The sequence below is a fragment of the Dreissena polymorpha genome, chromosome 4 (genome assembly GCF_020536995.1).
Source record: "Dreissena polymorpha isolate Duluth1 chromosome 4, UMN_Dpol_1.0, whole genome shotgun sequence".
NCBI classification, from domain to species: domain Eukaryota; kingdom Metazoa; phylum Mollusca; class Bivalvia; order Myida; family Dreissenidae; genus Dreissena; species Dreissena polymorpha.
Genome location: NC_068358.1, coordinates 128686581 through 128710736, shown reverse-complemented (window position 1 = coordinate 128710736; position 24156 = coordinate 128686581). Strand labels below are relative to the sequence as shown.

Here is a 24156-nt window from a genome sequence, read left to right as displayed (position 1 = left end):
TGTTCAAAATAGGCACAAAATATTTGTCAAAAATTATCTTTTTCCCCCACTTTGTATATAAAAAAGATGCATGTGTACATGTTTGCCAGGGTCTTCACCCCAGCTGTTATGCTTTTAAATTTACGCATGACACAACCCTGAATATGTAATCATAGAATGTCAATACAAGATGCCAAATATTAATTTATAAATTAAATTTCATTCACAGTTGTTTCTGCAACTCGATTTCACAATACAACATTTCATCTATTAGTGTGATGGGTCCCTAACCAATATGCAAAGGTTTTGAATTATGTAATCTAATTGAGAAAAATGTTATGATTTCCAAATATGGTCATGTCCAACTGATTTTGATGACCAAGTGTTCAATCACCAACGACATGATAACCATTATCTGTACTTTAAATGATAAGCTGTAATGCAGTTTTTCTGTCACCTATTAACAGCTATAATCTTTTATAAGCTCAATATTGACAAAACTCATCTCAAACTTTATTAGCTCAATATTGACAAAACTGAATGGATTTGACAAATGAGTCGTGCTCTGTGAAAATGGGGTTTAATGGATGTGTGTAAAGTGTTGTCCCAGATTAGCCTGTGAAGTCCATGCAGGCTAATCAGGGACGACACTTTCCTCCGAAACTGGATTTTTGCTAAGAAGAGACTTTCTTGAAATGAAAAATATCATAAAAGCGGAAAATGATCTGGGACGACACTTTAGGCACATGCATTAAACCCCCTTTTCACAGAGCATGGCCAAAATGTATCCCGTTTTAAAAAGTGAAGCCCTAACTCATAATGGGTTTATATAAGTCTGTATGTCCCTGATCACTTAAAATCATTGATATAATGTAAGTCTGTACATATTTTCCAAACTTAGGTAAAGTCCTTGAAGAACAATATAAAAAATTGCAAAAAGTTGTGTTGTTAGATAAAATGTCTGGTAATGGATTTGTAGATCATCCTTAAATATTAAAAAGTGTTATTTCTGTAGGTGTGAGTTTGAATCCAACTGGAACTGTGTTACAGAAAACAAATGTTGGCATTGTAAAATATAAGATCAGTATTTAATTGCCATATTATGAATATAATGTGGGGATATGTTTTGTTCAAATACATCTTTATATTTACCAGAAAACTATTTTGACAGGCAATTATCAGAAAAAGCTCTATTCAAGGCTCAAACAATTGACCAGGGAACCCCTAAACAATTGAAATATTGATTGTGTGTTCCTGGAAACTTGTTTTTCTTAACCACAAGGGTAAACTTTCAAAATGTTCACATGTTCTTACATAAACAACAAATGCTTTATTGCACATTCAGAAAACATGTCCTTTTTTAGACATAGTAAAGATCTAAACTATTCAATATAGTGCAAAGGGGAGTATATTAATTAGCTCACTGATTGAATGGAAAGTACATCTAGATATGAACAGTTTATGCTTATCTACACAATCACAATAATGCTCAATGAAAGCATCACAAATATCAATTTCATTTTATTTATCCACATTAAATGGTATATTGAAGTATATTTATTGATTTCCAAATGTCATTCAATCCCCTGCAATGGGTTATCAAAAAGTTCTGAAAAGCCTTTACCAGCAACCTGTCAACATCAATAAATAATGGCCAAAACAGCGAAATACAGCACCTTGTCCGATGTATGAGGAGATACTGAACATTTTAAGTATTTTAGTTGACAGTGTGAAAACTGATGCTCATCTTTAAAAAAAATAATGGAATTTTATTATTTTAACAAAAAATAAATTGACAGGAATTTATAAAATTGAAACAGTAAGTTGAAATTATTTATTATTTTCAGATATTATAATATAATAGTTTAATCTAATTTAAACTTATTTCTAAATGTATATGTATGATTACTTTTACATTATGTAATGATATAGCTTTGCAGATAATGTCTATTATATACATGTAAAGATTGGGATACACTTATATTACTATATTATATAGTTGAATGGTTTGACAAATATATACTTCGGAAAAAAAGAAATTAAGTATAACAAGAAAATATATATAGTTAAAATATAAAAGAAATCATTAAACTTAAAGATCCAGCGTACTTAGCTTCATCTAGGAAATTAATTATGAAATTAAATTGTTACAATATATTTATTTATTATCATATTTTAATGTGAAATCTTGAAGGCAATGGCTCCATAAACAAATTCAATGATTGTGGAATTGATAGTCAAATAATGTTATGTGTAAGAAATATAATAGCTGGTTTTACTGATTTGCACTTTATGCTTGTTTGCTTTGCTATCAGATTTCGGCAAGTTATTTCTCACGTCATCGAATAGTCTCGAAAGTGAATCATAAAAGACTTCTCACTTCCAATTTACATGTGAAATCTCAACAACTAAAAAGGCACTTCAGATACTGGTACCTACAAATATTGATTCTATACTTTATTTGTCATTGATTCCAAATACAATACACCTTTTAAATTTGTCTCTGCACCAGAAATTTGAATATTGTATGTATAAGTGCCATTCATGAGCAAATTTGAAGAAAACGTTGCAAATTGTTATTTTGATAATTCTTCTTTGAATCATGAGTGTAATTTAAAATCAATAAGTCACTGTGGCTGTTATAATGTGTTCCATGGTTGTTCTGTCTTGTTGAGGACCACACACAAATTAAAAAAGCCAATTTTTTTGTTTTGAACCAAAAGTCTCATCTTCGAGAGTTGTGCCTGGTTGTTACAAACCCACAAAAACAACAAAGCACAAAGACATTGAAGGTTAATCCAAAACAACAGAAGTATCAGAAATGTAGTCATATTGGAGCAGTGTTTGTTTTTTTAACAAGTTTGGGGGTGGGGCCAAGGCCTTTTGGGAAAAATTGCTTTATTTTGACACAAACTTGGCAATGTAGTTGTGTTTATTTGCTCTAAAATACTATACATTTGAGAAAAAAGGTATCAAAAGGTATCTTCAACATGATATTTTTTATAGTTTAACTCATGTAGCAGGAGAAAAACTTAATTTTGCACTTAGTTTATATAAATCTTTTTGGAAACCTTCAATAAGGAATTCTGTGCAGTCATTTAGGAAAAAATATATACCTTCTGAGACTGGGAAGTTTGGCCTCAAATTTAACCAAAAAACACTGTGGAGCATTAGATACTGTCCGTATGGTGCTCTTCATTTCCTTTTAATGCCCTGTTGGTGGGTAGGGGTAAAGAAAATCAAGAGTGATAATAAACCCAAAACAAACCACCATTACTGCAACACAGGCTTACACAGCAAGAGTTACAATTTAAAATACCGTCTTTATCCTAATAAACGCGCCCGGGCGCGATGCAAATCACAAAGGGGGGCGTTTATTTCACCCCCCTTTAGGTATAATATGGGCCGACACCTAAAATGTGTTAACCGGTATTTGGGAAAAGTTCAAAGTTCATTAAGCAATCGTAAACATATCACAATTAGTTTTACCAGAATACTGCACCCCATTATCATTCTGTTTCTGCCTCAGCATTGATCCGCTGAATCACGCCGCGTCTTGACACGCGGTGATTCGCTGAGGAGAAATATGTACAAATTTGATTGTATACTATAACAAATGTTAAATAATTTTCAAATAAAGAATTAAAAGAATTTCAAATTAACGAATAGAAGAAACAGATACAGATAATACCCTGATATTCTTATTTATACGCGATTGTTTTAACATTTCTTCAGCTTTTCTGCATACTTCATACAGTTACCATCAGATGTCTTCTATCAAAACAATTATTTTGTAGGTCAGTAACCATATCGAAAAAATTTACATACTCAGTTTAATCTCGGAAACGAGACTTGCTTTAAGCATTGAAAAAATGATATCTATTTGCATAAGAGTTGCTAAAATACAAAGACAACACAAATATAAATCATGTTGACAATTTGTATAAAATCAAATGTTGGTTTATTTTTTAAATGATAACTTTCACTTCGTCCCGATTTTCAGAAAATGACTTGTGTACATGTGCATCTAAATTTAAATTTACACATTGCTTCAGGTGATGTAGGCGTATTAAGTGGGAATACCGCCGTCCTGATTGGGCTGCTATTTAAAGGGATCTTTTCACGCTTTGGTAAATTGACAAAATTGAAAAAAGTTGTTTCAGATTCGTAAGTTTTCGTTTTAGTTATGATATTTGTGAGGAAACAGTAATACTGAACATTAACCATGCTCTAATATAGCCATTATATGCATCTTTTGACGATTTTAAAACCTAAAAATTATAAAGCGTTGCAACGCAAAACGATTGAATAATTTGGAGAGTTATGTTTTTGTCGTTAAATTTTGTGAAACTACGAAGATTGCTTATATAAGGTATAAAATACGCCAAAAAGTGTACTCGGCAGAATAGCTCAGTAGGCTAAAGCGTTTTTACTTCAGGACTCTGGCAGGACTCCAGGGGTCACTGGTTCGAAACCTGCTCCGGGCAATGTTCTTTTCCTTTTTTAAATTTTTTTCTTGATTTTTTACTGGAGCTTTTATGATCCAATGTTTACATTTATCAATATAAAGCATTTAATGAATAAGTTAAAAAAATGCCAAAATCTGTGAAAAGGCCCCTTTACGTTGTTTATTGGTCGTTGCAGACAAATATGAACTGTACATGACACTTGTGTGCAGTCAGTATATAATTCGACAATTGTTTCACTGATGAAGGAACTGAAACAGCGCAATGGTAACAATGCAGCGTGTTTGAATGATATTTTATTAAGAGGAAATGTCAATGCCAAGTAATTGGCGAGATTCCCTGGTAATTTAGTTGAAATTCACAACGAAACTTTTTAATGGGAATTAAAATTAATGATCTCAATGTTGTACCCGCTATGAAATGTTTATATACAAATAAATACACACCAATTGTCAAGAGCTTTTTATCAGGAAATTCATTTATTTCACATGCACTATGTTTATGTGGCTAGAATTTATAGCCGAAAATAGCTGTACACGAAGAGTGCAAACCATGTCATGTGATTTACACATGTTGGAATAGTCAACTGTCCTGATTGGGCGCTGATTTCATCAAATCTTTAAATAGCATATGCCGAAATTCATTTGATACTTTCAAAAATGCAAACGTTTGTGTATATGACATTTTTGAGCACTTTTATCGTCAATATTAATCGGAATTTCGGGATTATCGACTAACGGATAAAGACGTGAGAAGTTGCATGTATGCGATTGAGACAATTGAAACATATGTATCGTGGAATCAAGAGACTCGGGAGAATACGATTATTAAAATCAGTTCTGAGTTATCCATGGCTTCAAACTGTTAATTGCCTTATCAAACACGCAATTATCACTCCTCCAGGTGCGGTATCCTACAGCTAGGTGCGAACACGGTTTTGTTTTATATGCTGCTTTAAAAAAAACAGAAAAACAAGAAATGTGTTTGTCAGAAACACTTTGTCCCTTTCTGCGCCGCTTTGATTTTTTTTTTTACCTTTGACCTTGAATGATGACCTTGACCTTTCAACAATCAAAATGTGCGGCTCCATGAGATACACATGCATGCTAAATATCAAGTTACTATCTTCAATATTGCAAAAGTATTCATAAAATGAGCAATTTTGGCCACATATATTTGACCTCTGACCTTGAAGTATGACCTTGACCATGACCTTTCACCATTCAAAATGTGCAACTCCATGAGATGCACATGCATACCAAATATCAAGTTGCTATCTTGAATATTGAAAAAGTTATTGCAAATGTTAAAGTTGGAGCAAACTATAGTGGGTGGGGGACATAAAAAATGTCACGGTGTGATATACATGTTGAAATTTGAAAACAACAACGCTAACAATCCCATATTGTTCTACATACAAATTAATTTTATTTTTTGGGGAGGGGATTGGCTTTGATAGTTTATGTCCGAAGGAAGTTAATCTACATTTAATAAACTTTATTATTCGGAACTTGTAATCAGTTTCTATCCAAGGTAAATTATAGTTTATAAAAGTGTTTGCGGAGTGACTCGGCTTCACGTCACCAACAATTTCCTCGGCATCATGCCGAGGCGTGTCTTGGCGACTCAGCGAACCGATGGTTGATCGAGTTGACTCCGCGAACACCTGTCGTCAAACTCCGCGGATCGCGAAATTTGTTGGTTTTGCCTGAGCTGTACTGTACCTTGTCGATAAAAAAAGAATTTGCCGTCAATAAAATGCAATTACTTTACCCCTTAGCAGCCGCAAAATGGGGGGCGCTATTATTTTGATCACTCCTTCATTTTGTTGTACAATAGGGGCGCGTTTATTAGGGCGGGAGCGTTTATTAGGATAAAGACGGTAACCAGAAAGCAGCCTGCACTATAAGTTACTAGAAGCAAATTTCAGATTTACAGAAAATCCTTTTCATTTAGAAACTTGTACAATGATAAGAGGTATTAGTAGAGGGCAAAAACACACCTTACCAACTAAAGATTTCTGATTCTAATACACGTTCGTTACACCTTATATGCATATTATTTAGTAATTTCCTTGTTCTTAAGGACATATTTAAACAGTAAGGACGTGTGGTAAATGGCTAATTATGTCTGAGTGATAATGCAGGTTTGAAGTGCCAATTACCTTTCTGGCAAGAATTTGACACTTACTATGTAGTATATAAAATGCCTTTTCACTATTGCGTTGCTTGTACACATACAAAGGTGATGTCACTGTTTACACATCATAAACATGACATATCACTTAAAATGTCACTATAGCACAACCGCACTACTGTATCAGTTGTTGAAGCTGTTTGCAATTGTTGGGCTTCATGGGCTTTTAACATTCTCAATTTCTTATGTGAAATATAATTATGGTCTTGAATTCAAGCCCTAACCTACCGGTAGACACCTTTGATACCTTTGATACTTTTCATCAGATAGAATATTTATTGGAGCACATAGTTATGTCATCAATGTCACAATCAACTATCAAAACAAAACTTTTGTCTTCACAATTTTCATTTCATAAATTTAAAAGTCATTTTAGTCAAGTATATTACCCAAATATGTTTTTACAGGCTGACCCAAAATGAGTCACAAAACATCATCTAGCCAAGTTTTCCCTCCAGTAGAGGGGTATGGACAACAACAAAATCAGCAGTACCAACAGAAGAGGTCCCGCATGAAACAGGAGTTCACGGCAATTCAAGTTGGGGATCCCCACACTGAGGAGGAAACCCTAATGCTACAGATGCGAGGTGGAACACCACCACGGCGCCGCTCCCCAACCAGCGACCGAAATCGTGATAATGAGACCAAATCTCGACTGGATGACCTTCTTTCCAGACAAGTATGAAACAGAAACAAGTTCTGAGTGTGATATTTTGTTTTTTAACTGTTTCCCACTCAGAAACACATTTTGACCAATTTGTAGTCCCTGCGAGGGACTCACAGGCTGTTCCGGTTTTATGCCATTTTATCTTCGCTTTTGAGCCGGAAAGGGTTAAACAATTCCTGGAGAAGTAACAGTTTTGATAACGGATATTAGCAAATTTTTTATGATTTTTGAGAGGAAATTTAATAATGAATATTAAAATTAATAGTGTTATAATAGTGTGAATAGTGAATTATTTACCATTTAGCTGTTTTGCAGTTATTCCCAACATTTGAATCAAGTTAATTCGGTATTTTGTTTTTAATTAGCTGATTTGGTAAGGTAACCCTGCAAAAATTTCACCGTATAGTGTCATTTCATAACTAGCATCTCATTCTTCATAACATACCTACGCAATTCAATACTGGTTAAACTTTCATTTTACAGAAATCATTTTATACTGTCCCAATTTTGTAAAAAATTTCAGGACCAATTGTTAAACCATCAAATGCAAGTTTCTAGCCGTCAAACCGAAATAGCTGATCACCTTCGAAACCAAAACCAATCTATGAACGAGGCACTCTTAAAACAGATCCTTGCCAACAAAGACAGTATGATAGCCAGCCTAGCCAACCAACAGGTAACGAGAGCTTATTGTAAGGCAGTTATGTCCCCTATATCTATTAGTCTCTATAAAAAGCAGTAACAAAGTTTTAAGAGAACAAGTGGAAACTGAAAAGACAAGGGCAATAAATCTTAAGTCCCATGGACAATGAGGTTGATTTCAAAACATAGCTAAATTATTATGTTGTAGAAATTCTCAAAAAGTTTGTTTGAGATACTGTATGATGAAAACCATGCTTTTTTTGGCACTCTTGTATCATTTCTGTTGTAAATTCATAATAATAATTTCACACTTAACAATTAATATGATCATTAACCACAAATAGAATCACTAACCATTAATATGAAAACAAACATCATTATGATTATTAACCATTAACATTACCATAACTATCAATTTGACCATAAACCATCAATGCAATCATTAACTATCCATGTAATCATTAAACATTAATTATAATCATTAACTATCAATATAATCATTTAAAATATATAGTATCATTCACAATTGACATGACAATAACCATCAAAATGAAAATTAACAATTAAAATGATCATAACAAGCAATGTGATTATTAACCATCTATATGATCATTAACCATTAATATTATCATTAACCATTAATATGATAATAACCATCAATATGATCAGTAAACATTACAAAGATCATACCATCAATGGCTCCATAACCATCATCATGATCACAGCCACCAATATGATAAGATACCATCAATATGATCATAAATATTATATGATCATAACCATCAATATGATTGTTAATCATCAATATAATCATATCCAACAAAATAATAATCAACCATCAATATGATCATAACCATCAATATGATTATTAACCATCATCATGATAATTCACCATAAAAATGACCAATAACATTAATATGATCATAATCCATTGATGTGGCAATTAACCATCAACCTGCTCATTAAGCATAAATATAATCCTTAACCATCAACATGATCATTAATCATCATTATGAAAATTTACAATTAATATTACGATAAGTAATAATATGATCATTAATCATCAATGTGATAATTAACCATCAACCTGCTCATCAACCATAAATATGATCCTTAAACATCAATATGATCCTTAATCATCAATATGAGCAATAACTATCAATATGATCATTAACCATCAATGTGATAATAAACCATCAATATGATCATTAACCATAATTGTGACCATTAAAAGTCAAGTGATCATTAACAATCAGTGTGATAATTGACCATCAATATGATCATTAACCATCAATGTGATCATTAACCATCAATATAATCATAAACCATCAATATGATCATTGCAGGCTGCAGAACTAGATGACCACGGTCGAGAATTGCTACAGCAGCACATTAAGTACATGGTGGCTATTATCAGGAGACTTAACGCAGACATTGAGGTAAGGAAGGATATGGGCATTGAGAGAATGTTTACTTAGTGTCATAAATGGTTTGCCACCTCTTTCTTCATGATAGAAGAAAATGATAGAGCTGTCAACAGTCTCTGCTGGAGAAACAAAACTGTAACATTCATCCGTATGACAAGATATGGACATTGTCTAATATACTTGTCCCTAGCGCTCACGGGTAGTAATATCTAAAAAAAAATAACTTGTCAAGGGCCAACTAAATACGAAAAATAACTTGTCCATAGCGTTAACTCACTTGTCTTTTAATACTTTAGAACAAAATGCATTTATGAATTAAAATATTTGACAAATACTTTAACAAGACCAATCATTGTTTAATGCTTAGATGTGGCAAAGACCTATAGATTACACAGATTGGAATCTCTCGTCTCCGCTATAGCGATATGCGATAATATCTATCGGCGGACGCGGGTCACGTGACATTGATTTTGGAGATGCCGGTGTACCTGTAGATTATTCCCTGTTCCAGCTGCTGTCGGCCATTTTCTTATAAAGCAAACAATTATTCTTCGTAATTAGTCGTTAATATTTGATGTCGTAGGGTATTCTGAGCATGATCTGGTTAGTTTATATTATTTTGATATTGTTATTAACAATATTAATGTGTTAATTAGTGTTTTTAGCGCTCGGTTGTCAGTTTGCAGAGCAATGAATGCCTGAAAGCGCAACGTTACGAACTTTACGTAGTGAGCAAAGTCGGTCTCCGAAAAAAGACATATTGAATATTTTTTGTGTGATAAGAAATAAGTATTTATTTTCTGTCTTGATAATTCTTTAGGTTTTGGTAGTTATTATTCTAATTAATTATTAATTTATCGGAATTTGAAAGAGAACACTGGATTCGTTCATTTTCGATAATTTTTTAAAAATTGAAAGGCCCGAAGCATTTTTCTATAAACTTCTTCATTAAGCATCACATATTGATAACGTAAGATTTTTATGCTAGGTGAGATGTTAATCTATGTATGATTTATACAAAGTAGAGGAAAATGAGGTATTTTAAAGGATTTTGCCTTTGTACAATTTGTACTATTTATACTGTTATTTCATTCAATCAAGTGGTTTGTATTTTGTTGAAACACTTTTCTATTTTATTTCTCATCCCATATATTTGAAGTAAGATTTTTATGCTAGGCAAGATGTTAATCTAAGTATAGATTTAAACAAACTACAAGAAAATATTCAATTTAAAGGATTTGGCCTTATACAATGTTGGTACAATTTTAAGCTCTTTTCTTCTGTTGTACAATATTGCTGTCAAACGTGTTTTTGTTCTTATTGATAAACTTTTTCATTTTTCATCCCAAATCGATAAAGTCAGATTTTTATGCTTGGTGATATGTAATTCTAGGTATGATTAATAAAAAGTAGACGAAAATAAGTCATTTTAAAGGATTTTGCCTTTGTACATTTTGTACAATTTTATACTGTTATTTCATTCAATAATTTTTCACACCTGTCGCCAAAGTGGTTTGTTTCTTTGTGAAAACTTTTCCATTTCTCATCCCATATCGTTGAAGTAAGATTTTTATGCAATATGTTAATCTAAGTATAGATTTAAACAAACTACAAGAAAATATTCAATTTAAAGGATTTGGCCTTATACAATGTTGGTACAATTTTAAGCTCTTTTCTTCTGTTGTACAAGATAGCTGTCAAACGTGTTTTTGTTCTTTTTGATAAACTTTTTCATTTTTCATCACAAATAGATTAAGTCAGATTTTTATGCTTGGTGATATGTTAATCTTGGTATGAATTAATTAAACTGTAGGATAATGTTCATTTTAAAGGATTTTGGCCTTGTACAAAGATGGTACAATTTTAAGCTCTTTTACCCTATTATACACACATGTTGTCAAACGTGCTTTGGTTCATTGTGAAAAACTTTGTCATTATTCACCTCAAATTGAAGAAATAAGATTTTTAGATTTTTATTCTGGGTAATATGTTTATCTTGGTATGAATAAAAGAACTAGATGAAAGTACAATGTATGGGTTTAGATTCTCATTTAATATCTTATTTTATTAGTATTACCAGTTTTCCTGTCAATGTTACACATGCAAGTTAATATACAAACATATTTTAACAGATAGCTGTGAGCTTACTATTAAAACACAAAAGCTGTGAGATGACTATAAAAACCACAAATTGTCATTGTTAAAAGCGTAAGCAATAGCAGAGCACACGTTATTAGTTTCAATATTCCCATACTGATAGTCCTGATGTTAAACTTCTGGTACAGACCTATAGTCCCAGTTTATTTCAAATTACCGGTATTCAGTGACTTTAAAGCATCTCTCAGGCTGGCGGATGTTTTCTTTTCATTTTTTGCACTTTTCTCAGTTTTCTTATTTATTAGTTTTGTAATTGCAAAACCTCTTACAGTAAGAAATATATATAGTCTTGTATTCTCGTGAACAAATTGGACACACATATATATCTTTCTTATCAACACTAACACTATGTTTATCAGTACAAACAGAGTCATTGTCAGTATAGTCCCCTTCAAAAAGCTCATCAAGGTCTAAATCACTATCACTCCAAGCGAAAAAATCAGGGTCTCTGTTACGCGACATGATTGCACAAATGATACAGAATTTAAAAATGTAAAATCCAAAATATGTACTAGTATGTCCAACTTATAAGATACACAATCGAGAACAGCCTTTTTTTAAACAGTTTTATACAGCATTTCATTGTGTTTATAACGTACTATTATAAACAAGTATATTAAAATCTAACACATTCACAACAAAGACTTACCTTAATTGGACATCACAATGACATATAAAGAATGAATTCGCCGGCCGCGGCCACTGATCACACAATTAAAATCAATCAACAACGCAAACTGATAATTGAAGTAAGAATCCCTTCCTTTAATTAATTCTCAAGAGTAAAGAAAAAACACACAAAGCATCTTCAGTTCGCTAATTGATCCGACGATTAACACGCGCGTGAAATGTTTTTGTTTTTTTCTTTTCGCGAAATCCTAGCCCACGATACTGAAAGCTTAATTTAATTACCAAAAGAAAAAAACTGGATTACAAACAAAACTTTAATAACCTATAACTCATGAATTAAATCTCAATAAAAAGAGAATTAAACAATTGAAAAAAATCTACACAATCAATATTGAAATAAGTCGAACTAAAACCGTTTTTGGATCGAACGATCATAGCATTTATTATACTGTAATGTTGTTTTAATCAGAGACCTAGATCTATGTGTCCACATATATCTATCCTTTTTGAAATAATAATATTTTATAAGGTTTTAACTGTCTGAAATACCAAATTATACAAGAATATTTTATCAGCAAAAGCCTTTCAAATAAACTATTCAACAGCATTCTCGCCGCGATTTGGAAGTTCTTAGCGCAATTGCTTCAATGATCGCGGCATTATGAATTCTTATTGTAGGTAAATAAAATCGAGATTTTATAAAAACATAATTACTCATGTTTCTATGAAACTTAATTTTATGAAAATCGGATCATTTTTTACCAAGTTACAGCCGCCTTTCTACAGCGCCGTAACATTTTCGCATAACTTTTCTCGATAATCGTAGCCGTTGCTACTGACGCGTCGCTATCTTATCGCAATCGTGATACACCGGCTATCTCCGGACTACTCCGATTGATTCATGGAATAAATCGTCTGCTGATCCCAAGTGTTCTTATCAGTTTCTCGACCACGTGACCCCGCCGAGAGATAGCCCGATAAGGCGCGAAGTTTCCAATCTGTGTAATCTATAGGTCTTTGGATGTGGTGCACTGCTCATGTATCAGTAAATTTGTAAATTTGATCAATTTTATAAAGAATATACGTGTTACTGTTTGCAAATATTATAAACAATTACCGGTAGCGCTATTTGACTATCGAAGACAACATTGTACACATTTATGCTTTTGTTGCTATTTTTCTGGAACATTTGATTTTAAATTACAAAAGCTTACTGTACACAATTACACAGATTTGTGAGCAAACCATATTAAAATACAAATTACAATTAACAACTGACCATGCTCTTTGAACATTTTTCATTTTAGATCTGACGACAGAAATTTGGCACCATTGCATTACACAATATAACACTCATTTTTCAGTCATTTATGTTAATATATATGTATATATTTTTTAAGATTTTATTTGCGTTTTATTTATTCTATTAAACGCTTTTTTTAACAGTTAAAACACAATTATTGACCATAACACATTAGATACATTACATTATTACCAATGACTCTAGACTCTGCAAGCTTTAGCAATGATTTTGGTGGGAACAAAAGAGTCTTTGAAGGGACTGTAGCATCTGGGGCAATATCTAGCTGTAACTGCATAACAAAATTATATTGCATAACTGTTGAATAATGTGCAAATCAATACTAACGTACCTGAATAAATAAAGCACTCCAGAAAGAGCTTTTAACAAATTAGCATACTTGGAAAATTTTCAATAGTGTCAATACAGCGTTTTGCGAAATTGGAAATGGTAATTTTATTTATAATTTTACTGCAAGTATTTGTTTTATTAAAATGGTTGTCTCCAGACAAGTTGATTGGAAAAATTAGTAGCACAAACACCAAAATGTGCACTAACAACTAGAACGCATGCGCCATGTGATGCTCTGAAAAAACAAGGCTTCATTGGAGACTGTGCTGGCCAATGAACATATAAGATGACTGTGCCATCAAAAACATTTTTGTCATATATAGTAGATATCTTACATTCCAAAGGAAAATTTATGTAATTCAACCAGAAGTTAAAATGCGACTTGTCCTGGGAAAACTGAGCTTAATGCATGTGCGCAATATGACGTCCAAGGTTAGGATGTACAGTGCACTCAGGCTAATCAGGGACACCACTTTCCAACTAAACTAGATTTTCATTAAGACTTCTTTGAAGCAAAAAATTCCAAAGAGGCCAAAAGTGTTCTTAATCAGCCTGTGGACTGCACATGCTGTTCTGGGTCAACACTTTGCACACTCACAAGATTTACCAGAGAGAGGCTTAAATGTATTTCAAGGGTCTGGAAGCTGAGCTAAAGGGACGTGACATAGCAGTGATAGGCACAAATGCAGCGGTGAACAAACTAGAGGTCCATCATGTGACTATGTTGCATGACCTTCGTGGACGTATTGTGAGATGTGACACCGCCATTGGAAAACACTCCAAGGACATTGGTTTACTGTTGGGTGAGATTCGTCGTCTTGAGGCAATGATATACGGACTGCGGGAGAAAATGAATGGTGACATCCACAGGCTTGAAGCAGAGGTAACAATTTCAAGGGGTGCAAATCAGGGGGTTTTTTATGGCAATTTCGGGGCCGATATTCGGCCCCATTCCCCTCAAAAAAGAGTATATATTTTTCCCCTATTTTGTAGAAAAAATCCCCTCCAAAAGTAAAAAAAAAAATTTTTTTTTGTTTTTTTTTCTGAAATAACTGTCTTGTGATAAATATACAGGGCTCAACATTTATGGTTGTCCTATTGCCCCTGGCAAGTAAAAGTTGGGTCTGGGCAAGTTATTTTATAATCTAGTTGTCTTCCCAGAAAAGTGCAAAAAAGAACAAAGAGCATTTAATTTAGACTTAAATTGCTGTAATCATTTTGTTAAATGTTCAAAAATAAAAAAGGTTTTGTGGTGTATCATTTTGGTTTATCAAACAATATGAGGTTTACAGTTGATGTGATATTTCTTGTTTGGGCAAGTTGCTTTACGTTCAGTGCGAGTAGATTTTGGAAGTACTGGCCTGGTAGGGCAAGTTGGTTTTTCGGTTAATGTTGAGCCCTGATATATCTCAAATTTATTTCATAAACAACTAATAAAGTATATAACTATAATTAATATGATCTTGAATTATTATAAAGAGTTATATTATGTTAGTTTTTCATAAATCAGTTAATTTAACATAAATTGCATTTTTTCCCAAAATGGCCAGGGAAAGGCCTGATGTATCTAGGTATATTGTGTCAATATTCGTTGATAAAAAAATTCCAATTTGGTCCATTTTATTGATAAAAAATGCTCACATTGTCCATTTTATCGATTTAAAAAACTGTCTGAAACACATGCTGAAAAAAATCATTGGTATATATTTAAGAAATAGGACAAAAACATTCAGCAGTGAATATTACATTCATGCATACATGTGTATTCATATAATAAATATCATTAAATATAAAAGAGTAAATTTTTAATTTTCCCCTTTTCCTAAAAAACGACGTGTTTTTCCCCTTTGGATGGGCCCTGCAACCATTCCCCTATAGTCGAAAAAAAACACTGAAAATATGCTGTTGATTATTGAGTAATTAAATTATAGAAATTTCACATAAGGTAATGGCTTAACACAATTTTCAATTTTATGAATGCATGGATATATTTTTCAAATGATTCAAGGCTTCTTTATAACTATTTAAGAACAGGCACAGAGTGCCATTTCATTTTAATGTTACTGGCCTTTGTTTGTGCACGTTATAAAGCAACTGTACCTAAATATAAAACTTTATAAATGACATAACACAATAGTGATCAAATTAACACAAGCCAGCAAGTTCCGCATGGTAACATAACATGGTAAACGGAGCTTGCTCAGATGATTTATTTCACATACGCGGAATTGTAACATTTTGTTGGTCTTGAGTTATACAAGAACTAGGGGTACCTTGCTCGAACTGCTAATTTTGATGACTGACACATCCAAAAAACATACCGACCTTATTTCTTCCAGTTTTACCCCAAAAAGGTAATATCACACTACAAGAGAATCTAAAGGCCCATAGATCGCTCACCTGAGATTTGTAGAAACTTAATAATTAATGTCTTCAAATATAACGACTGACAAATAATGAATCACATGGTTTCATGGGTGAGATCATGCACTATGATTTAAATGTTGACCCTTTACCACTCACATTCGCACTTTGACATGTTTGTAGTCCCTTAAAGAATCTCATTAAGACCTTTTCACTTTGCTTCTGAGCTGGCAAGGGTTAAATATAAACAAGGAATCAATCTTCCAGATGATGTCAATCACAGCAGAACTTGAGCGACAACACGGGGTGCAGCGATCTGAGGTGGGCAGTCTCCACAAGGAAACTCTCCATCGAATACAAATGTTGGAGGATCGGCAGCAACATAACATGGCCGAATGGCGTGAATCCCTTGACGGGAACCGGTCAAACATCGAGCATTACCTTGACAAGATGGATGCCAAGTTTAAAGCCATGATTGACAAGGCAACCGCAGGCTGGGGAAACTTAATGGCAAGTTTTTTAATAAACTGATCCTTTCTCTGGTAAAATAAGGTTTAATAAATATGAGAAAAAAATTGTCTCTAATTAGCCTGTGTCAACCAATTATCAAACTTATTTTCTTTTTAATATTGTGTAGTTTGATGTAGAGATCTTAAAACAAAATTAATTTTCATTCCTCTTAAGCATGCTCCGTTAGTCAAAGAATTGTTGTTACAACAACCAAATACAGAAAGCAAAAAGAAATCCCCACCCAAAGATGCAGCATTACAAAAAACAGTTTTCATCAAAAGTTCAAAAATATTTGTCCGATCATGTAATTATCAGTTATATTTTGAATCAATGATGTTTTGATGAAAAAAAACTTTGACTAACAGTCTCAAGGTTTAATTTGTACCCTCCAGAACATCAAACTGATTGGCCAATAAACATCAACATAACATGAGCCTAGATCTGGGAAAAGGGAGCTTAATTCATGTGCATATAGTGTTGTCCCTGATTAGCCTGTGAAGTCCGTACAGGCTAATCAGGGACAACACTTTCTGCCTATACTCCAATTTCACTTAAAACTTCCTTTAAACAAAAATTGCTATAAAAGCCGAGTCGTTCCTGATTAGCCTGTGTGATTTGCACCACATGCTTATCTGCATTAAACACTCTTTTCACACAGCATGGCTCATATATTGATTTTTTAATTTTCCTTCAAGGGCCAAGTGGATGTGCAGATTGACAAGAACATGGTGGCCATTCTGTCACGCCTCAACAGGCTTGAAGAGCAGATGGCCAAGGAAAGACAGACTTCCAAACAACTGCACCAAGTAAGGAGGGGGGGGGGAGGCATTGTGGGGGGATGATCTGATAAATTATATTTTCACTGCAGCCAAATGTAATTGATGACTGATTATGTATCATAAATGCAGACACTTTTAAGAGGCCTTTGCACAGATTTAGGCATGTATTGAAGTTTGTCATTAAATGTTTAATATTGATAAATGTAAACATTGGATTTAAAAAACACTAGAATAAAAGAAAGAAAGAAAAAAAAGTAACCCTTAACAGGGCTCAAACAACTGACCCCTGGAGTAAAAGCCTAACGCTTAGACCTCTAAGCCACTCAGCCATCCGTGCTCATACAATGACTAATGTATTTTATACACTTCTATGTATATAAGCAATTCTTGTAGTGTCACAAAACAACAACAACAGAAATCTCCAAATTATTCAATTGTTTCGCGTTTGCAACGCTTTATAATTTTCAGGTTTTTAAATCGTCAAAAGATGCATATAATGGATATTTTAGGGCATGGTAAATGTTCAGTATTACTGTTTCCTCACAAATATCATAACTACAAAGAAAATTTGCAAATCTGAAACAATTTTTTTTATTTTGTCAATTTACCAAAACTTAAAAAAGGTCCCTTTAAAAGAGTGTATTATCGTATTATTATAGTGTATATACGTATGAAACTTGGAAAAAAAGCATAGTAACAAGCACAAGCAAGATCATGGTACAGAAAATCCCAGCTTGTCTCTGGACTCGAATTGATTTAAAAAAAGTTGCCAGAATTTGCTATATATAATACATTAACACATTACCTAACAAACAAACGGATAACAATAATGTCATACAAGGATACGTGTGTAAATATCTGACAATGTGGGGTTGTGAAATGTATCCCAAAGTTTGCCAAGCTTGATGCATTGACCAGTAAAATTTGAACAAAATATTTAAAATAAAAGAAAGACTAGTGGGTATTAACTAAAGTCCAAATGGAGGCAAAAAACACATTTAAATGCCCTTGTTTCATGCTGTTTATTATTTTCTGTGTGATTTTTGTTAATTCAGTTGTACCTTTTTGTTCTTCTCTTTTGACAAACTATTATAACATAAATAACAAGAAATGTGTTTGTCAGAAACACTATGTCTCCTTCTGTGCCACTTTGATTTATTTTTTTTGACCTTTGACCTTGAAGGATGACCTTGACCTTTTACCACTCAAAATGTGCAGCACCATGAGATACACATGCATGCCAACTATGAAGTTGCTATCTTCAGTATAGCAAACGTTATTGCAAAATGTTAAAGTTGGCGCAAACAGACAGACAGACCAACAGACAGGGCAAAAACAATATTTCCCCCACTATAGTGGTGGGGGACATAAAAATTGTTTTCACATTTAAATATATAACTATACATCTAATGTTTATTTAAGTACTACTTTACATTTCTTATATACACTTGATAGTTCAGAAGATGAAAGATCCCTTTCAATGATTGCACAGAAAGGTTATATGCCAATTTCAATTCAAAGTAACCACTTCTGTTTTCAGGTTGTTTATCATTCTCCGGTAGTAATCATTGTAGCTACATGTATTTAGATATCATATTTTTATACATCTTTGTATTACTCTAAGCCTATAGAAAATATGTCTACTTCATGATTCTCACATTTACTTATACATGTAGTATTATGTATTTAATGCATTCACTCCTATTATGTGTTGCTGTTCACTGTATTCAAACCAAAATATATATGTGTTATTGAATATAAATCACATTAAATATAAAACAAGTATAAAATGTAATTAACAATAAAGAGGTAAATAAACATGTAATTATGTTTGCCTAGAATTACTTTAATGATATGGCATTTGTTTTTCTGTTTGGTAAAGAGCAATTAAAAAGTATTAGAGGAGATTCACATATAATTATGTTTCTTAATTTTGTTACAACTGTATTTGAAAACCATTAAACTCTGGAAAATCTAAAGAAAACTTGTTCACTTTCAATTGAAAATCACAATGTTTGACACAGAATGCCCATATACATTATAGAAGATGAAATAATTAATACAATTCCTTTCATATTATGAAAACACACAGCTTATACTCCATGTTTTTTACAGAACATTGAGACCCAGGTCCTAGCAACAATCCAAGACTCACTCTCCTACAACAATGCTGAACTAGCAAAGGCAAAACTGGAGTTCAGAAATGGCTTCACAGAGCTACAGGAGAGCCTAGCCAACCTTAAACGGGTTGTTGAAGGTAGAAGGAAACTGATGGGTCACCAGATCAAACGAGATCTGGGTACAATCAGGAAAGCACTGTTTATGGAGATGCCACCGCAAGAACAAGGCACAACAGTGGTCGTAAAAAATGTTGATAGGTCAATGGAGTGGTGATTGAAGGTCAGAGGAAGTCTAGGTTTTTCTGTTATACTGGTGACTTATTTAATTAACATTATGTATTTGTGTGTAAAAGCTGTACATTCATTTTGAAATATGTAATATATGTCAATATTTCAATTTATGTTTCTGAATAATTCCCATGCTATAGCTTTGTTATTATGCTGTTATATTGATAGTTTGTTTGCTGACTAATTATCTTTGAAACTCTTATGTGATTTTTTACCTGTGATTCAATTTTTACAATGAATATTATTATATTGTTTAAACCACAAATACCACTTTTATTTTACAAAACAATGTCAGTCCACTCAGTTTAAGTGACGCTGTGATAATACTGAAATCATGAGTTCAAGCACTTGGTGCACACAGGTTTAATCTATCTGGTACAGTAAGAGATATATCTGCATTCAAAAATATAAGAGTGAATCTGGGAAAAGTCAGACAATTCTACAAGGACTTCAAGCAGTAAGACTATGTGCCTTGCTTTGTAGTAATTACCGGTTTAGTGATAAAGTAATCTGGAAATCCTTGTTTTTCTAAAATGTTGATTTCATAAGGTAATCTGACTGGAAAGTCTAAAAATGTGCCACAATGATGCCGCCCAAAATCTTGTATATTCAGACATTATGAATGAATGACAAAATTCATTTATGTTTACTGTAGTGATTTAAGGTCACTTACAACAGCCTTGCTGTTGTGCTAGCTCTTTAGCCTCGCAGTTTAAGTGTCTGACTACCACTCTGGAAATTGTGGGTTCACAATTGCTTGAGCTCCATAATTTCACAATATTAGTGATGAGGCAAACACAAACTGTGAACATGCAAATGGGTATGAGCTTTGTGTAATGATTTAAACGGAGCTGCTTCTGTAGCGGTCGACACTTGTAGAAGAAGTGTCTGGGGCCTTGAAACATTAAGAGGGGGGTCCTAATCCTTGTCACCATTGCTTTGAAAATATGGAGCTCAAGCGGGAGATTGAACCCAGGACATCCAGAGTGGTATTTCAGACACTCTAACCGCGTCGCAAAAGAGCTAGACCAACAGCAAGGCTTTTAGAAGTGACCTTAAATCACTACATTACTGTCTATCAACTGTCAAATGCTTTTTACTTCTTTTTTCACATAACTTTATATTGCCTACATTTCGAAAGCATTAAAAGTGATTCGAAAATAACAATTTTGTGTTAAGACTTATGTCCAGCCAACTACACATCATTGCAAAATATCTTCAGTCACTTATGCAGAAATTTAAACTTAACACATATATTTGTTTATATAATTAATTTTGCATTAATCATTTATATACAGCAATATATCACAAACAATTTAATAATGAAATGAATACAACATTGTACTCGTAAGATTCACTCAGTGAGATTCCTTTTTTTCTTGGCAACGAACCACTACAAATTTGCACAGAAAACACGCGTTAAAATATGGTGTTTATTTATTTTGGAAGATAAAATTGTATGACTATGTGTGAATTAGTAAATAAAGTAATTAGCTTTTTACCTGCTAACTCAAACGGAAACAATGATTATACAAATACTGACAAATCGTTTCCTATATCGATGTTACTAATTGATCGCCGCCATGTTTTGTAAACAATGTCAGTGCTTGACTGGACATGCTATTGATCAATAGATTATTAAATTTAAAGTAAAATTTTCACGATACAGTCTATATCCTGTCCGAAAACCCGAATAAGGTTACACACAGCTATGATAATAAACGACCACGGTTTTATAGGGACTAGTTTGGCAGAGTAAACATTTTCAAACAAATCGTCGAGGATTCTATGTATAAAACTTCATAAATCAAAAAAGTACTCCTGATTTAAATCAATGTTTAGAGCATCGGTTCGTTTAAGTCGGTGATATTAAGTGGTAGAGCATTAGCTGTTTTTTCATTGAGGTCCTGGGTTCAAGCCCCTAGGATCCCCGCAAATATTATTCTTTAACATTGTAATTGTAATTATTTTTAAAGTATCCCATATTCTCATAGTATCGGTCCTTGTGACTTAAACGAAAAAGAGGACTGAAAAGTTAATGCTTTTGCAATTGTATTTTTTTGTAATTTATTTGATGGCTATCCATGACTATTACGACGATCACCCTCATGATTTCCGCTGTTCATCTGAAAGTTAGTCATGTTTATTCCAGGGTGATGCTATGATTTTTAAATTACGTAGCATACAATTATGTCAGTTTGTTTATGGATTAGTAGTTGCTTTATCAATCGTTTTAATATTTATTAATAAAATGTAAAAATATTTTAAGAACAACATGAGCAAGAGTTTCGTTTTTCCATTTAGATACATTTTTAGAAAAATCACATGCGAATAGTAATAAACTTTAGCTACAGATCAGAAGGGCCGATATTATGAGAACCATTGTATGTGATACAGATTACTACAAGTATAGCCAGTACTTTGTCAAACCAACCCCGATTTAAATGAAGTTTTCGTTGTTATGTCCAAGAATATACGTTTAACTATAGATTTGCATATAACACATTTGTGTTTTTGTATTTTTCACGTCCAAAATTCTAATGTATTCATTAAGAAGGCCGATACTACGGATAGACATGCTAGTCCAAATAATACAGTATTGTTTGAGCATTACTTTTGTGACTATTTGCAAGATTCGAAAACCTGTAGCAGTCTTCTATGGCAATTATATACAATTATTTTTAGGAGAACGTTTGTCATCGAGGCGGGATGCTTTATGCAAGTGTCTTTTGTCGTAATTAAGACTAACATGGACATGTATTAAACAATACAGAGTCGTTCTCTTTCTTGCATAATTTTATCTCGTAGCAACAACACTGTGTTGAAACGTAATCAGGATATTGCGCAATTGTGTTTTTACGCAGCCGTCTGTGCGTTCTTTTTAACGATTTATTATAACATAACATGTTGATCTGTCATAATATGCTTTATTTATGTTTCCCAATTAATGCCCTTTCGTACGAAACCAGGCTTTGTTCGATCTGCGTTGAAACCGAGTCAAATACTTGTACACTTATCAGGTCAAAATGTCACCAGTCAACGTATCCCGTTTCGATATCTTTCTATATCATATAATATGCATACATGAATATTCCGAACGGACCAAATTTTGTTCCAATACATTATAATTAATTATTTAACTGTTAAATATGTAACTGTTTAGTGGGTATAATAATATATCAACGCCTCTGGTGTACTGAGTATTTCAGCTAACTACCCTGAGTAATGTACTACAAATAAGTATGTCTTTTTGCTAACATGTATGTATAAGCTCTTTCCCGAAGACTATGTATGCATGTGTAAGCATTATGTATAGTTTAATTTAAATGGCACGCATTTACGTTTCAATGCATAGCAATATAAATATATGTATTTTAATGAATACACCAGCTGTATTTCTGTACATTTAAGAAATCACTGAGGTTCATTATACGTTTGACTAGGCTATTTAAAATCTCATTTTTATGTCCCGGATCGAATGATCGCGGGGATATTGTTTTGGCCTGTCTGTCTGTCATTGTATGTGTGTTTCTGTCATTGTATGTGTGTGTCTGTCTGTCCCAAAACTTAAACCTTGGTCATAACGTTTGCAATATTGTAGATAGCAACTAGATATTTGGCATGCATGTGCATCTCATGAAGCTGTACATTTTGAGTGGTGAAAGGTCAAGGTCATCCTTTAAGGTCAAAGGTCAAATATATGGCTTAAAACGCAGTATGGGGCCATTGTGTTTCACAAAACAACTCTTGTTAATATGATTATCAGTACACTTTCATTTTATATGCAAATTAGACATTTCATTTGAAGTAAGATTTTCAATGAGATCTTGTATAATCGAAACCCCTAATGGCAGTAGGTGCATTTTAATTGCATTGTAGTAAGCCGATAAAAAGATATGCTATGTGTACCGATTTGTTCATTCGTATGCACAGCCTTGAAGTATAAATGTAGTGCGTGTGAAATCTGATAACAAAGCACGATATATGTTTTGAATCAAATGAATTTAAGTCGGTCTGTATTACGATAGGCTGCTACGGTGGCACTAAGGTGACATCGCCGCTCATAAAAAAGAAGTCGGGAAAACACAAGTTCTGTTTTCCTGTCTCCAAAAAAAATAACTCGGGGAAACACAAAATCAGTCTGTTTTCAGGAGTTAATTTTTTTTTGGAGGCGGAAAAAGAGAACATGTGTTTTCCCGACTTCTTTTTTTTGGGACTCGGGGAACACAATCGCTATATTGTGCGCACAAGATAATCGGCCAATCACAGACGCGGATTAT

General features: G+C 33.1%; 2 protein-coding genes across 6 annotated transcripts in view; one reads left to right on the top strand and one right to left on the bottom strand.

The window, feature by feature from the left end:
• LOC127876428 (protein FAM81A-like) overlaps positions 1-21493 on the bottom strand; it is a 38587-nt gene extending 17094 nt beyond the window's left edge. The window contains exon 1 of one of the 2 annotated variants that reach the window (XM_052421709.1): positions 21379-21493. The gene's annotated coding sequence lies outside the window, so the exon portion shown is untranslated. The remainder of the gene's footprint in view (positions 1-21378) is intronic. The other variant, XM_052421710.1, reaches the window with a different exon arrangement.
• LOC127876426 (protein FAM81A-like) lies at positions 1597-21043 on the top strand. 4 transcript variants are annotated; one of them, XM_052421706.1, is made up of 8 exons: positions 1597-1665; positions 7049-7320; positions 7832-7984; positions 9297-9389; positions 14450-14698; positions 16447-16689; positions 17385-17495; positions 19584-21043. In XM_052421706.1, the coding sequence occupies exons 2-8, from the start codon at positions 7060-7062 to the stop codon at positions 19860-19862; spliced, it is 1389 nt and encodes a 462-aa protein (XP_052277666.1). In that variant the 5' UTR covers positions 1597-1665; positions 7049-7059; the 3' UTR covers positions 19863-21043. The 4 variants fall into 4 exon arrangements, with proteins under 4 accessions (XP_052277666.1, XP_052277664.1, XP_052277665.1 ...); XM_052421704.1 differs by having other exon boundaries at positions 1650-1798; XM_052421705.1 differs by lacking the exon at positions 1597-1665 and adding an exon at positions 2295-2410.
• Positions 21494-24156: the final 2663 nt, after the last annotated feature.

What these genes read in the sequence shown, in the direction of transcription:
- LOC127876426 (XM_052421706.1), top strand. Translation starts at nt 7,060, where the DNA reads ATGAGTCACAAAACATCATCTAGCCAAGTTTTCCCTCCAGTAGAGGGG. An exon ending in GACTTAACGCAGACATTGAG is followed by an intron (nt 9,390 to 14,449) that starts GTAAGGAAGGAT and finishes ATGTATTTCAAG; the next exon opens with GGTCTGGAAGCTGAGCTAAA. An exon ending in CAGGCTGGGGAAACTTAATG is followed by an intron (nt 16,690 to 17,384) that starts GCAAGTTTTTTA and finishes TTTTCCTTCAAG; the next exon opens with GGCCAAGTGGATGTGCAGAT.